Source organism: Canis lupus, chromosome 2 (genome assembly GCF_011100685.1).
Source record: "Canis lupus familiaris isolate Mischka breed German Shepherd chromosome 2, alternate assembly UU_Cfam_GSD_1.0, whole genome shotgun sequence".
Classification (NCBI taxonomy): Eukaryota; Metazoa; Chordata; class Mammalia; order Carnivora; family Canidae; genus Canis; species Canis lupus.
In genome coordinates this window covers 69,478,671-69,493,979 of record NC_049223.1, presented here as the reverse complement: position 1 = coordinate 69,493,979, position 15,309 = coordinate 69,478,671, and the positions used below count along the sequence as shown (strand labels likewise).

Sequence of the window (15,309 nt, the reverse complement as noted above, 5' to 3'; positions counted from 1 at the left end):
TCATCACCCTGATGCTCGTTAATATAATAACACTGGGCTCCCAGCCGCCGCCTGGCTCAGAGCTCCTCCGCGCCTCTCATCGCCGCCTGGCAGGGGCTCCGTAAACACTCATTACGCTCCGTCCCCGGGGAGGCCGCCAGGAGAAGCAGCTATTCCGGGCACAGCGCTCGGCTCTGGGCCGCAGGCTCCACTTGTATTAAGCATCCTCACACACGCTCCCGCTCGTGCACGCACACACACCCGCACACGCTCACACACACGCACACGCTCACACACACCAGGGCACGCACTCCCGCACTCAGACATCACACACACGGGCGCACACACACTCACCGGGGCATCCACGCTTGCACACACAGCGGGGCACACACAGGCACGCTCACAGTCACGCACAGCTGTGCAGCACTCTCTAATCTCCTCCCCGACCACTAATAATTGCTCATAACGCTGGAGCCTTACGTTAGAACAGTGCTCGTAGGTACTTATCGGGCACTGCGCACCCGCCAGGCGTTGGCCTAAGTGCCCCACTCGTATTAGCTCATTCATTCAATCTAAATAAGTGATCCTGTTGCGTCCACTTCGTGCTGAGGAAACGGAGGCACCTGCAGGTTATGGGATCTGGGCAATCGTCAGCCCCTCGAGCGGCTGCCGGAGTCCTGAACGCAGGGAGCCTCCAGGTATTGCTGCCTCAGAGGACATGCGCTCACTTCGTCCTCATGGCAATTCTGGGTCCTCAATCTCCCCGTTGCGCTGATGAGGAAATGGGCTCAGAGAAGTGATGTCACCTGCCTAGGAACACGCACAGCACAGCACTTGACACACATGCGCCATCTGACTTCAGAGCCGGCCTTACCGCTCCCCTGAGATGGAAGCGGGGAGGGCAATGCTGTTCCTCCGTTCAAGAGGGAGAAACTGGGATCCGAAGAGATTAAACAACTTGCCCACGATCTCCCAGGGACCGATGCAGAGAGCCAGGGCAAGCTCAAAGGCCTGGGATCCTGGGCACCCTCCTTCCTGGCTCCCACCTGCCCCCACCAATGAGCCTTTTACCTGGAGACCTTAATTCAGACCCACAGGCCGATTCAGCACCGCAGGCCTCAGCCCACGCAGGATTCCTCAAGGCCGCTGCAATTCTATGCCACCAGTCCGAGCTGCGTGTCCCTGGGCCAGTCATGTCACGTCACCTCTCTGGGCCTGAGCCTCCTCAAAACACAGACAGCAGCTGATATTTAGGGGGCGTTTACCATATTCTAGGTCTCTTCTATGTGCTTCCATGGAAGGTTTCGCTCTATCCTCATCACAGCCCGAAGAGGTAGATATGAAAAGAGTCCATGGTTTTTAAGATTCTGCTATTCTATAGGATCCTATGATTCCCACAGGGTCCGTTATGAAAGAGCCCACATCCTAAAAAGATTCCATTATTCTGGGATCCTGGGTTGCCAGACAATTTCGGCCATTGGTCTGCAGATAACAGAGTTAAAGGATTTCATGAATTGGTGATTAGTTGAGCCTCAAGGGCAAGAGGCAATTTGTCAGCTCTCAGCCAGCCTCGAAGGCCACCAGGGTCCACCCCCGGCCCCGCCCCCTCCCTCAGCCACAACATCGGAGCCAGCGGAGACAGAACAACCTGTCTCTATGACATGGCCCTGTGGAGGCCGCCGAGCGCTGGGTGGGTGACCTGCACACAAAGAGCTCCATGGACCCGCCCCCGCTGCCCTGGCCCAGCTGCTCGCACAGTGGAAGGACCTTTCCAGGCTGCAGCCAGCCTGCTCCCGCCCTCAGCCAGAGACACCCAGAAATGCAGCAGGGTTCAATCCCAGAGCAGGTCCCCTTCCTGCTCAGAGAGGTGGGGAGAGAGAACAGAAAGACCGGTGCCTCGGGACGCCCCGGTAGATCAGCGGTTGAGCGTCTGCCTTCAGCTCAGGGTGTGATCCTGGGGTCCTGGGATCGAGTCCCGCATTGGGTTCTCCACATGGAGCCTGCTTCTCCCTCTGCCTGTGTCTCTGCCTCTCTCTTTCTGTGTCTCTCATGAATAAATAAATAAAATCTTTAAAAAAAAAAAAAGAAAGAAAGAAAGGCAGATGCCTCTGCCTCCTTTCTTAGCCATTCTGACCTCTCCACGTGTGTTCCTGCTGGCCCCCTGCCACCGCCCCCTGCTCCCTAACTGCCCCCCCTTCCTCTATGCATGCTTCAAGGGCCAGCTGGGGTCCCACCTCCTCCAGCATATCTGCCTGGTTACTCTAACCCTCACTGGTCTCCTCTCTTACCCAAGTCCTGTTGCATGGCATTGAGCGCTAACATGTGACCCCGAGATTCCAGAGATGCCGCTCCTCTCCAGGCTCTCCTCCCTGCTACCACGAGAGCAATCTTTCTGAACCACAAACATGACTTTGTTGCTCTCTGTCTATAGATCTTGGCTCTCCAGCTTGGCATTCGAGCCCATTCCCAACTCTGGCCTCATCCTTTCTGTCTGTTTCCTGCCTCCAATCCAGGGACTAAGTACGCCTTGACCAGATGAAGTGAGGATCTGCCTCTCAGACTACAGAGGGCCCCAGGGAAGCCCCTCTGAGGCTGGAGCAGTTGGACCCCTGCCCTGATGCCAAGAAACAGATGTTGAGGGTCCCCTCCCGAACCTCATCCTCCATGTGCACAAACACGAGCACACACGCATGCATGCACACAGGCACATACGCATGCACACACCAAGCTCCCACCAGGGAGCCCACAGGATTTTGGAGCCCTAGAGCATGTGTTGGTACCATGGACAGCACTGGAGGAGGGTGCAGGTAGGCTCTGGGTGCTACTCAAATCCACCCACATGCACGCATGTCCTGGGACACGCACGGATCTCAGACAGCAGACATTGGTTGAACCCCTGCCTCACGCCCCACCCCTGCGAGACGTTATGGAAAATACCAGTGGGAAAGACATTGACTGTCACTGGCCCCCAAGGAACTTACAGTCTGGTTGGGGAATTGATTGTGTTGCCACCAATTTCCCACCTGCCTCCAGGCAAGCTGCCAAGGCCATGTTTACAAAAGCGTAAACCTGTCCCTATCACTCCCTAAAAAGTTCCATAGCAACCCTCCCTCCCGCTGCTTATAAGGTAAGCCCTCACCACCCCCATGAACCCAGTGCTCCAGCCTCGTTTGCCTTTGGCCTCTCCCCAAACATCCTGGGGTGCTTTTTCTTGCTTTCCTCCTCATTTAAGGCTTGTTTCCCCTCTTCGTTTCCCAGGGAACTGCTACGTAGACTTCAAAACTCAAATATTTTCTCCTCCTGGAAGCCCCCAAATTCACTGTGCCCTCCTCTGTACTCCCAGAGCTTTGTACATACCTGGGTCACCAGGCATCATTGAATTCTGACTTACCGTGTGCCCCTCGTGTCACACAGAAGCCAGCTAGTTTTTCCGGGCCAGTTAGGAAAGGAGTGACGGTTGCCAGAAGGGCAGAGGCTTTCTAAGAACTGCAGCTGATCAACCACGGCCCCAGCACTGCTTAGATTTGACAACTTCAGATTTACTTGGAAGCCTAAAAATAATGTCAAAGCTGTGCTTTTTACATCACTTTCACTCTAGAAACCTGCCTGCTTTGTCTTTGGGAAGAGAGAGCATTAATTATTATATAGGCCATGTGCCAAATAACTGGTAGGATACGGTTAAATAAAACATAGCCTCTAATGGATCTGACGCAGACGGGAGGCTCAGCCCTGTTCCTTCCACATCAGGAGCATTCTCAGGTATCTGATTCCAGGTCTACCTTCCCCGCCTCAGCCTGTGACTCCCCTGAGGTTCAGAACTGTGTGTGTCTTTCAATTCCATACTCCTGGTCCCCAGCACAGTGGCTGACACACAGTAGGCATCTACCAACATCGGGTGAACGATTAACAGATGGGAACGAATCAAGTGGGCTCCAGGTCAGATTGCCTGGGTTCAAATCTCCATTCTACCATGTATTAGCTCTGTAATTTTAGACACGTTTTAAAGAGGTCTCAGTTTTCTCATCTGTAAAATGGGCATACTAATAGTACCTACCTCGTGGGGTTCTCGCAACATCTAAATGGAATGCTGTATAAAAGAACAGGCATAGAGCCTGGCCCAATAGTAGATGTCCAGTAAAGGTTCGTTGGGGTTATTTGTTTTGTTTTACTTAGAGAGAGGTGGGAGAGGGGCTGAAGGAGAGGGAGAAGGGAGGATCGTAAGCAGACTCTGAGCTGAGTGCAGAGCCCCATGCTGGGCTTGATCTCATGACTCTGAGATCATGACCCGAGCTGAAACCAAGAGTCAGAGGCTTAGCTGACTGAGCCACCGAGGTGCCCCAGGTTCATTTTTATCTCAACTGTTGTGTTAAATTGTGTGGTTTATAGATTGAGAAAGCTGAGCTGGGCCTTGGCAGACCAGCCAGGAGACAGAGCCAGCCACCTACGGTGGGAAGAAAGACCAAGAACTCTTCTGTTCAAGCCCTTCCCAACAGCCATCCCACGGGCTCTCTATCCCTCCCTCAGTTCTCTGGCTCCCCACCTCGCTCACCCAACAGCCTCCATCAGGAGGAGGAGGCCTCCATCAGGCTCCCTCCTCTCCATCCTCTACTCTTCCAGGTCTTCCCCCTGGCCTCCCTTCCTTCTCTTACCAAGGCCAATGACTGCTAATGCTGCCAGGGAGTTCCCAAGGAGGTGTGGTCAGAGCAGGGCTTTGGAGGATGCATAGGAGTTTGCCAGGAGAAGGGGGGAGGGGAGTCAAGGTTGACCTTAGAGTTGTATGACTCTTCTTGCCTTCTTGAAGTCCACAGGCCTCAGTCTCCTCATCTGTAAACATGAGAGTAATAAGAGGACCTACGACCCGTCAGCGTTTTTATAAAGATTAAACGTATCAGTCAGCTTGGGCTGCCATCACTAACTCCCACAGGCTGGGTTTACTGGCTTCAACAAGAGGCATTTGTTTCCTTCCAGTCCCTGGGCCCGGAAGTCTGAGATCAGGATGTCCGTTTGCTGTGTCCTCACGCGGCCTTCCTCTGTGCTCATGCAGAGAGAGTGCTCAGCGCTCTGCTTTCTCTTAGAAGGTAAAGACACCAATCCTATTGGTTTAGCGTCCCCGGGCCCCACTCTTATGACCTCATTTAACTTTTATGACTTCCTTAGAAGCCCTGTCTCTAAATCCAGTCACACTAGTGGGTTAAGGCTTCAAAATATGGATTCGTGGGGGAGACAATTCAGTCCACGGCATAAAATAAGTTAATATGTGAAAAAGTATTCTATTTTAATAAATACTTAGATACTACTTACCACGTGCCAGCTCCTGTTCTAAATGCCACACATATTAAAAGGCATTTAAGACATGCCGGGCACAGGCTGATTGCAGTCCACGCGTCTTACGGTTGTGCTGTTGTGCACCTGCTGTGTGGCAGGCACTGTGGTGGGCACTTGGATCCCCACGAACCCCGTTAGTGGTCCCTGCTGTGCCCATTATACAGAGGGGACAAAGTGGCTTCCCTGGGACAGCCCGGGAGGCACTGGCTGAGGCTGGGTGATAACCCACGTCTGTTCTAACCCACATGCCAAAGCCCGTGCCCTCCCCTCGCAGCTCGCTCTGGCGGTAAGTGTCACTCAGGATTCCCAGCGAGACAAGATAAAGGTCCAGACTCGGCCAGAGCCTTGAAAATGGAAGGAAATGACCAGACCCCATCGATGTCCTTCCACGTGGGAGGAGCAATCCCCAACCAGCCCAGGTGGTGCCCCAGGTGAACAGTGAGCAAGGAAGAGAATGCTCCAGAAAGCCAGAGGCCCGTGCTGGCCCCTCTCTCCGCAGGAGGCCAGGTAGTCCCCCGCCACATCAGCCCTCGTAATTCCACGTGGATTCTTTTGCCAGAGCCATTCAGCAGTGTCAGTGTTTGTAGAAGGGGAGGGGATGAGGTCCATGCAGGAGCAGGTGGTCTGAGGTGGACCGCACACGGCTAGGGGGGATGCGCCATTGTGGGTCGGGAGACAGTGTGGGGAGCAGGGGAGATGGGTGGTGGGCAGAGGGTGTAGGGCAGGCAGGGGCCAGGGCCCCAAGTCAGAAGACTCAGCTTTGTATTTGCTGGTGGTATGACCCCTGGCAAGTCCTTCTGCCCCTGGCAATCAATTTTTTTTTAACATTTTATTATGAAGAATTTACAATTTAAGCTTTAAGTAGATAGAATAATATAGTGAGCCCCCATGTGCCCATGACTCAGCTCCTCCAATGACCAAGCCAAATGTCCCCTCCCTCCCTCTGCTCTCCCACCCGGGCCCTCCTCCCAGTGCTTGCTGTGAACGCGTCACAAGCATCCCATCACTTGATGCGCAGCTATTTGCGGAAGGATAAGGATGCTTTTTTAAAAAACATAAGCAGGATACCAGTAACATGTCTGAGAACGTTGACAATGATCCGCTTACAACAAATATTCATTCAAAGTTCAAATTTCCACCTGCCTCATAAGTAGCTTAGATTTTCTTTTTTTTTTAGAAGTTGTTTGAATCAGGATCTGAATCAAGTTCCCACCTTGATTAGTTAACAAGCCTTTTAAGCTTCCCTGAAAATTCCTCCTTCATCTTGTAAGCATGTCTAAGACTTTATTAACTGAAGAAACTAGGGCATTTGTCCTTTAGAAGTGCCCTCCAGTGTGGGCACTGTCACAGTCCCTGTCTGTGAAAGAGTGGGAGCAGTGGTTCTCTCCAAGAAGGAAAGGAGAGAGTATCTGGGAATGGACACTGACAACCAGCAGGCACCCCACAGATGTGTCATGTGTTCATCTATCTTTTGAGGGTACTTGGGTGGTTCAGTGGTTTAGCGTCTGCCTTTGGCTCAGGGCGTGATCCTAGGGTCATGGGATCGAGTCCCACATCAGGCTCCCTGCATGGAGCCTGCCCCTCCCTCTGCCTGTGTCTCTGCCTCTCTCTCTCTGGGTCTCTCATGAATAAGTAAAATCTTTAAAAAAAAAATCTATCTTTTGAGTTTTTCAATACCCTGTTGCCTCTGTTTCTCTGATGACATCATTGAGGTTCAGAGACACAAAGTAACCTGCTCGGGCTCACAGCAGCTGTGGGCAGAGGAAGGAAATGGGAGGCTGAAACTAAAAGAATTGTGACTTCGGGCAGAGACACAGGCTCGAATCCCGCTCCGTTCTTCAACAGTTTTCTGGCCGCAGGTTCCCAAACTCCCTGAGCCTCAGTTTCCACGGGCCAGGAGGCCAGCCCCGCCCGAGGCTGCAGTGACGGGGGTGAGCAGAGCCCCATCGGGGCGCCGGGCACAGTCGGCCCCTCACCCCAGGGCTCTGGCAGCCCACGTCTGCCCCGGCCCCGCGCCCCCAGCCTCCCTGAGGCCAGAGGGCTCGTGGCCCTGACGGCGGCCCACGGCACTGTGACCCCTCGGGTCATCGTCTTCCTCCTTGCCCCTCCGTCCTCTCCTTGCCCATCCCTGAGCCCCGGCCCGGCGCGCCCCCACGCCCATCTGCGCGGCCCACGCGTCCGACTCCCGGGTGCCGAGCTCGGCCCTTGTGGGCCCCGGAACCGGAGACCTCGTTCACACCAGAGCCGACACCGACACTGGGATTTCTAGCCCGGCCGGCGTCCTTTCTTCATTCAGCAGGCAGCGTGCTGGGCCCTGCAAATCCTGACCCCAAGACTAGGGACAGCCCTGGGAACAATAAGGACCCACAGCCTCACACAGCTGCCCCCTGCCCCGCAGGCCCTGTGAGCCTAGGGGTCAGTCTGGTTCCAGGTCAGGGAGTTCCTCCCCTCCGACATTCTGTGCTGTTCCCACACCGTGCAGAGTGTTCTTCCTCACATAATCCTTACCCCCTTCCATTTAGGGGATGGTAACTGTTATCTCGTTCCACAGGTGAAAAAACGGAGGCTCAGAGAGCTCAGAAGTAGCTGCTCCAGCATCAGAGCTAGGAAATGTCACCTGAGCTTGAAACCAGGCCTACCGACCCCAAAGCCACCTGGCCTTGGTCCATCTGATTCCAATACCCTGTGGTCCCAACATTATCTCTTTGTGGCCTGAAACCAGTCCTTCCCCTGGGGGTGGACCACAGGGCCCCCAGTGCCACCACAGACCGGGCCCCGCCCAACCACAGCCCCCACCCGGCCTTCCCACTGTCAGCTCTGTGGTTTCCCCAACACTCTCAACCACCAGCAGCTTTGACCATAATGGTTCCCACGAGGGTTGCTGGTCAATTTTCCTTGCTTGGTTCTCAAATTCTCCCGAAGGGGAAAGTAGCTGAGGCCCGCCCGGCAGGGTGGGGAGGGCAGGCCAAGCCACCCCTCCCTACAAAGCCTCCATGTCTATCTCACACTCAGGCCACACAGTATCATTTCAGCTTAATTTTATTTCCTCTTATAAATGGGCACAGCACGGGAAGTGTTAAAAAAAAAAAAAAAACACAACCAAACAAAAAACAGAAACAAACAAACAAAAAAACCCAAACAGCTCCTTCACAAGGCTGGGACAGGTGAGTACCCATGGTGGGGCAGGCACCTGGGCCTCTTTTTCCAGTCTTTTCCCTCCACTTTTCCTTAGAGATTTGGCCATGAACTCAGGACGGGTGTGGTTAATAAACGGGTTATGGGGGAAAGGGCAGGGGAAGGCCTGGGGGAGGAAAGGACAAACGCCCGCTCGGCCCAGGCCGGGTTCTTGGAGGGCTCTGTACAGGGGAAAGGACGCACAGGAGGGACACTGTCTTCAGGGGGCTCTCTGGAGCCACACTGCCTACGAAAAATATTTACATGTATTTGCCACGCTGGGGCTGGGCGCGCTGAGCTGCCAGGTGGGCACCTGGGGGATGCTGGAACCATCAGCCCTTAGACGGCAACCCCAGGACCCGGGCTTGGCATCTCTGTAAATCTGTACAGTTTGTGGGCTTCTATTTACAGGCAGGCGGCCTGAGGAAGCGAGTCCGGGGTGGTGGCTGTCAGGAGAAATGCAAGAGAGCCGAGGAAGTGGTGGCCACTCCTGCCCTGCCCAAGAGGCAGAGGTGGGCCTCCTTCCTGCGCCCAGGACCCCCGCCCGGAAGCCTGGACAGATGGCTTTGCCAACCCCAGGGCGGGGTCTGGCCCACGCACCCCAAGCCACTGCCCGCAGACCCACCCCATCCAGCCCTGGTTACCAGCCATCCACGTCCAAGGTTCAAGGGGACAAACCTTTCAGGAGAGGAACCCCTCTGGCCTCCTAGGAAGACAGAGTCTGGGTTCTAAAAGTCACAGCTGGAGGGTGTGCTCAAACCCCACCTCCAGAGGCCCCAGCCGCTCTCCATGGCAGCTGAGGCCCCAGAGACATTCTCAAGCCGCATAAGCTCCCTCCCCTTTGGAATTTGCCCTGCTTCCAGGAAATGCCAGGGCCCTGCAGGACACCCTGGGACCTATCTGGGCAGGCCCTGCACGCATCACACCTCGTGCCCAGGCTGGGTGAGAGCCCGGCACACACATTGCACCTAGGAGAGCTCCAGCTCATCCTTTAACCGACCTCTCTCCTGGACCACCCTGCCCGAACTGGGCTGGCCAGAGCGGATTTGGGCGAGTCAGACTGTGTTCAGTTTCCAGAGGATCAAGCCTGGGTCTTTGTCTCGGGTCCAGGACTCCAAAAACAAGGCCCTCGGCCTCTTCTCTCAAATGCTAAGGACAGAGAGAAGGGGCCCGTGCCAGGAGGCAAAGCCCCAAGTTAGAAGCCAGGCCTTGGGATACGGGGAGTCAGGCCCACTGGGCCCGGCTAGACCCACACAGACCACTCCGAGCCCATTCCAGCCAGACCCAGCCCAGCACATCCATCCTTGCTGGGCCCCCCCATCGTGGGCTCCAGCCCCTGAAGGGGTCTCCTACCCCAGGCCCACTCTCCCTGGGTTCACGTCCTCTCTCCTCCATGCTCTCTGGCTTTTCAGCCTTGGCCTGCCCAGGCCTCGTCACCAGAGCCACTAGCCCCAAGACAGCAGCCAGCCAGGGAGCAGGGTTGAGGGAGGCCAGTGCTTTGGTCTCCCCCTCCCCGGCCCTGCTGCTCCGGGGATGACTGAGGCCAGGTCACCTCACCTTCAATAGATTGCAGGCCCAGAGTGCCTCCCCTCACTCCTGCCCCCTTCAAAGGCTGGGCTCCTTGCAAGCTTCCAGGCCCTACCCAGGGGGACACGGAGTCTAAAGGATGGAGCCCCGGGCTGGAAGTAGGATGGTGGAAAAGACAGGGTGTGCAAGTTCCCTGGAAGCTCGCCCTCAACACCTCAGGCACCCCTACCCCTCACCCTGCAGAAGTCTGCTGCCAGGGAGTCTTGAAAAGGGAACAGAAATAAAAGCTGGGTTCCTGACTTTAATCTGGGTTGAAGGTGAGGGGTGGGGGAGTGAGCACCAGCCAACCACAATTCAGGCCACATCCCGGGGCTTCAGGAGCCCCCACCAAGCACAACCGCCCCAAAGGAGATTTGCAGCCCCAAGTTTAAAATATCTACAGAAGCGGCGCCCCCTGCAAAGGTGACAAAGAAGGGGGAGGCGGGCTGAGGCCTGCGGCACCCCCGCCCCCACCTGCTCTCTGCTCCGGGCCTGGGGCAGTGTGTCTGCAAGGGCTGCTTCCAGCTGCACCTGGGAGAACCAGCAGGTGGTTTGGCCAATGAGTGGGTGAGTGTCCACGGGAAAGGCCCCAGGGTGGGACCGAGATGGGCCTCGCAGGCCCGGGGGAGAGGGTGCAGGAGGCCCGGGCGGCAGGGCCCACCCTCGCAGGCACTTTGGGGACTTGTGTCCTGGGAGGCAGAGTCGGCCCCTAGCTCAGAGCAGAAGGGGGACAGAGGGAGACCAGGAGCCAGGCCACACGCCCTCCCCGCCCAGGGCTTAACGGTCCTGGCAGACCCCAGCCCCCTCCCCAGCCCGGGGCCGCATTCCAGGAAGCAGCCTGCCTTTCTCAGCAAGGCTCCCAGAGTCCAGGGCCCTGGACTACCGCCCTGGGGGGCTGCAGAGGGGAGGGAAGCAGGCCTCAACGATGTGCAGTGCCCCAGAGGGCGTGTAGCCCATCCCCTCCGTGCCACACCTGTATTCTGGGATTCTGGGAAAGGCAGTATGTGCCCAGCATTCTCCTCCAGTGCGAGCGCAGGGCTGTGTGGGGGAAGATTGTGCATCCACGTGGGATTGTATCTGACAGGCCGGGGTCGGTGGCAATGTGGTTGGTGTTGGCGTCGTGGCGAGGGACCAAGTGTGACAGGGCAGTTCAGGGAACCCAATATGGGCTGATTGTTCCAGCCTGACTCCACCCTCCCCAGTGAGCCGGAAAGCTGGAGACAACATGCGTGGTGCCACAGTGTACGTGGGGGGAGGCCGAGAGAGGGGCAGGCCGCACCAGCAGGTGGGGATGTCTGGTGACTTGCATTGTCGTGAGCATTGGGGGGAAGGGGGCGTGAGAAACACGTGAGAATCAGCATCTTTGGAAGAATGTGTGTCTGTGACGGGTCTACATGGGTTCGGTGGTCAGGACTGCATATGATTTGGTCATCGCCTGCTTCTGTCTTTGTGTGTGACATTACGTGTGACCGTGTGGGACATGGGGTCTATGCAGAGCCCACTCGCAAGAGGGAAGTCCCAGCCCCTCTCGCCAGTGGTGGCCAGGGTACTGTCAGGAAGTCAGTTCCTTAGAGGCGGACAGGGATGAAGGTGAGGCCTGTGGAACATGTGCACAGGGCAGGGATGAGGGGAAGAGGACCCCACAACCCCAGAAAGACCAAGACAAAACCAGGCTGGCGGCATGAGGTCCCCTCTCTCCTGGGCAGAGAGGAGCCCTGGGACAGTAGTGAGAGGCTGCAGTGTCTTCAGTGATTTCAGGGGCTGAGCCTGCCAAACGCTAGTCCTGGGAGCCAGCCTGAGTGCCTCTCGACCTCCAGGAGACCTCAGCCGGCCCTGTGGGGACAGGTCAGGGCCCAAGCCCATCTCAAGCCCCACCCCTCCTCCCAGCAGCCAATCCAGAGCTTCCTTCCTCCTGTCCAGCTGACACGAGGTCCCGAAGCTGGCTGATTGCGGGGAGAGCGGGGAGGCCAAGATGAGCTCGTAAGGGCACAGTCTAGGGCAGATGGCAGTACCCACAGGCCCTCAGGCAAGATCTGTGAGAGGCTGGCAGTCTGGGCAGACCTTGGGAGGGCAGGCAGAGATGAGCTGGGCCAGGCTCCCTTCCGGGCCCAGTCCCAGGCCAGGGCTGGTGGGGCCAGGCTGGGGGCTAGGCAGAGGGGTGATGCTGAGCTACGGGAGGCACTGTGGCTCCGCTAGGCGTAGAATTCCTCCTGCTTATCAGGCTTCTGGTACGTGACGCTCGCCTGCTTGGGCTCCTCCAGGGTGTAGCTTCCTTCATCCTTCTTCTTCATGCGGTAGATGAGTAACGTGACTAGGAAGGCAGCGAACAGGGCGCCCACCACCCCACCTACAATCACAGCTGTGGAGGAAGAAGGCAGAGGTCAAGGGCTAGGACAGGGCAGGATGGGCTTGGGGCCTGGGGGGAGGGCAGAGGAACCCGGGTGGGGAAGTGGCTGAGAGTCTTGAATCTGAGACTGGGGGTGGGGTGAAGTCAATGCTAACTCCGCCAGCACTGGGTGGCATTCGCAGCCCCTCACCATGGCCTGGCTCCACCCTGGGTGCCTGACCCAAGCTAACTCACAGAATCCCCACACACACTCTCAGGGAGGTGCCACAGTCCTCGTCGAATCAGCCAGAAGATGCTCCGATATTTTAGCTCCTCCCAGGCCCCAAGCCTCACCTACGAGCACCTCCTTCCGCTCCAGGATGCTTTTCTGAGGCAGCTGAGCAGCTGAGCTGCCGGAGTCGATGGCATTGTCCAGGAGGCCCGGGCCAGGGCGCGCACCCTTGGGCAGCGTCCCCGGCGGAGGTGACGGCTTGGCTGCAGCCCCGCCCACGGCCACCACCTCATTGGCTGTGTCTGGCTGTGTGGTCTCCTCCTCCGGCAGCTCAAAGTCCCCACTGGGCCCCCCGCTCACTGGCACCTCGGGCTCATCCCGGATCGTGGTCAGGACGGACTCCAGAGTTGGGGTCTGTGGGGAGGGTGGCATGAGCCCGGGAGCCAGGTCTCCCCACACCTCTTGCTGTGCGGCAGCCCACCCCACCCCCTACACCACCCCACCTCCCCGGTGGGTCTGACATTTACTAAGCACTCACTATGTGCCAGGCACTGTGCTAAAACAGGTGATGGACATTTTACCCTCACGACATCCCCACGAAGGAGGTATTATCACCCCTACTTTAGAGCAGGTCCAGAGAAGTTAAGTGACTTGCCAAGGACACACAGCTAGTACGTGGTGGAAGCAGAGCTAAAATCCAGATCTCTCCAGCTCCAGCGGCCTGTGCTTGTAACCAGCACACTACATCTGGCCATGTCCTGTCCCCAACCCGCCTCCGTCACCTCTCCCTCTAGCTGCCTGAGTGATGATCCTTGGGAGACTGCTGTCGAACTGCTGTTTGGGGTCTGCTAGACGCAGTCTGGTCCCCAGGCCACGTACCTGAGGCAGAGGGGCGTCCCTTAGCCTGGGGGTCAGACCAAAAGCACAACTGCAGAGCATGATGCCCCCTGGAGGTGTGTCCAGGAAACCCCCTGGGGGAAGCAGGACCAGGGCTCGGATGCCCCACGGACGTGCACGGAGACCCAGCCTGGCGTCCTGCTCTCCATGCCCTGTCACTGTTTCCCCTCCCCGCTTGGCCCACATCCTTGAGACACCGGACAGGCCCAGTGCTCAGAGGAGCTGAGGGCAAGGCCGGCATCCCACCGGGGCTGGCACTGACCTGACGGTGCGCCACCACCCGAGGGCCCCGCTCCACGAGGAGGGCTAGGGCTGCAAAGGGCTTCTGGACCCCGGTCAGCGCTGGTCCCCGCATCCCCCGCAGGCACCAGGCTACTTCTCCCATTTCCTGGATCCCACGCATCCCCTGCCTTCCTGACATCTCCACCCCTTCCGTTCAACCTCAGCCCGACCCCCCCACACACACACATGTGCACCCAGTCCCTGGAGGGGCTCGAACCCTGACCCTGCCTTCGCCCGAGGGCGGCCCGGGCACAGGGCCGCAGCGTGAGCTGCAGGTTCTCCTCTCCGTCACCCTCAGGCTAACGATGGCGATGGTGCTGACGACGACGACGACGACGACAGGGAGACCCCTGGTTGGTTTACTCTGCCAGGCACTGTTCCTGGCCCTGGACAACCCCCACCACGCTATGGGTCGCATCCTATTAGTTCCTCCCCTCACAGACTCAGGGCCAGCCAGAGGACACCGCTGACCTCCTGGCGTCACGAGGCCACCATGGGCGGTGGGAGAACTTCACCAGGACGCGGGCCGCCCCCCACAGCTGGCTTCACCCACCTCCTTCCCCGTGTGAAGCTTGTCCCACGTGGGAAGCCCAGGGCCTGGTCTCCTTCCCACGCCACTGACCTCTGTGCACATCCTGGGACTCCCTCCCAGCCTCGGCCCCCCCGGCCCCATGCCTCTCTCGCCCTTTCCATCCATGTGCGGCTTACCCCCAGGCCCTGACCCACGCTCCTCTGCTCCCACTCCCCGCCCTCTCCCCAGCTGCTCACCTGAGCCACCTCCGTGGGGCCAGGGGCCGTGGTCCCCAAGGGCAAGGTGCTCTTCTCGGGGAGGTCAGGCTCCTGGGTGGTAGCCGGCCTGGGAAGGGCCCTCGGCCTGGAGGTAGCTGTGCTGACCATCCTGGGTGTTGGGGCCTCTGTGTCCAAGACAGCCACCGTGGTGGGAGGGGAGGGCGCCGCTGGGGTGGTGGCCCGGGCCGTGGCTGCCGTGGTCAATGGGAGAGGCAGGAGCCTCCGTACGCCGGTGGTCCTTATGACAGAGGTGGTGGCCGTGGAAGGGGGTGCCGCAGGGATGCTGGGGACGGCAGTGGCCACCGTGGCGGGCACCGTGGCCACGGTCAGGGCCCCCGCCGTCGTGGCGGCCGTGGGAGCCGTGGGAGTAGAGATGGTGGTGGCTCTCTGACTGGGCTCTTCCGGGACCTCTGTCACCACTGGGGGGCTGGTGGCTGGTTCCGGGGTGGGGTGCTCAGAGGGGAGCTCTTCAAACGGGGTGCCCACGGGCTGGATGTCCACGGTGGGCAGCACTGCAGCTGTAGTAGACACTGCCATGGCCACATCCGGGCTGAACCGCATGGCTGTCTCAATGCCCGACTCCTGCTCGAAGTCTGGGGGGGCGGGGGAGAGGAGAGAGCTAGGGAGCTGGGGGATTGTGAGGGGTGTGAGGGCCCCAGGTAAGCAATGGCCATCAAGACTGGGGGCCGCTCCCATCCTCATCTGCACAATTTTTCCAGGACGAGGCAAGAGAAAAGAG

At 58.1% G+C, this 15,309-nt stretch overlaps 1 protein-coding gene across 1 annotated transcript in view; it reads right to left on the bottom strand.

Annotated features, from left to right (window-relative positions):
• Positions 1–8,327: 8,327 nt before the first annotated feature.
• Positions 8,328–15,309, bottom strand: part of SDC3 (syndecan 3) — a 40,256-nt gene continuing 33,274 nt past the window's right edge. The window contains exons 5-7 of the mRNA XM_038529589.1: positions 14,550–15,163; positions 12,725–13,016; positions 8,328–12,403 (exon numbers count right to left, since the gene is read on the bottom strand). Coding sequence (XP_038385517.1) covers positions 12,237–12,403; positions 12,725–13,016; positions 14,550–15,163 — 1,073 coding nt within the window. The 3' untranslated portion in view covers positions 8,328–12,236. The remainder of the gene's footprint in view (positions 12,404–12,724; positions 13,017–14,549; positions 15,164–15,309) is intronic.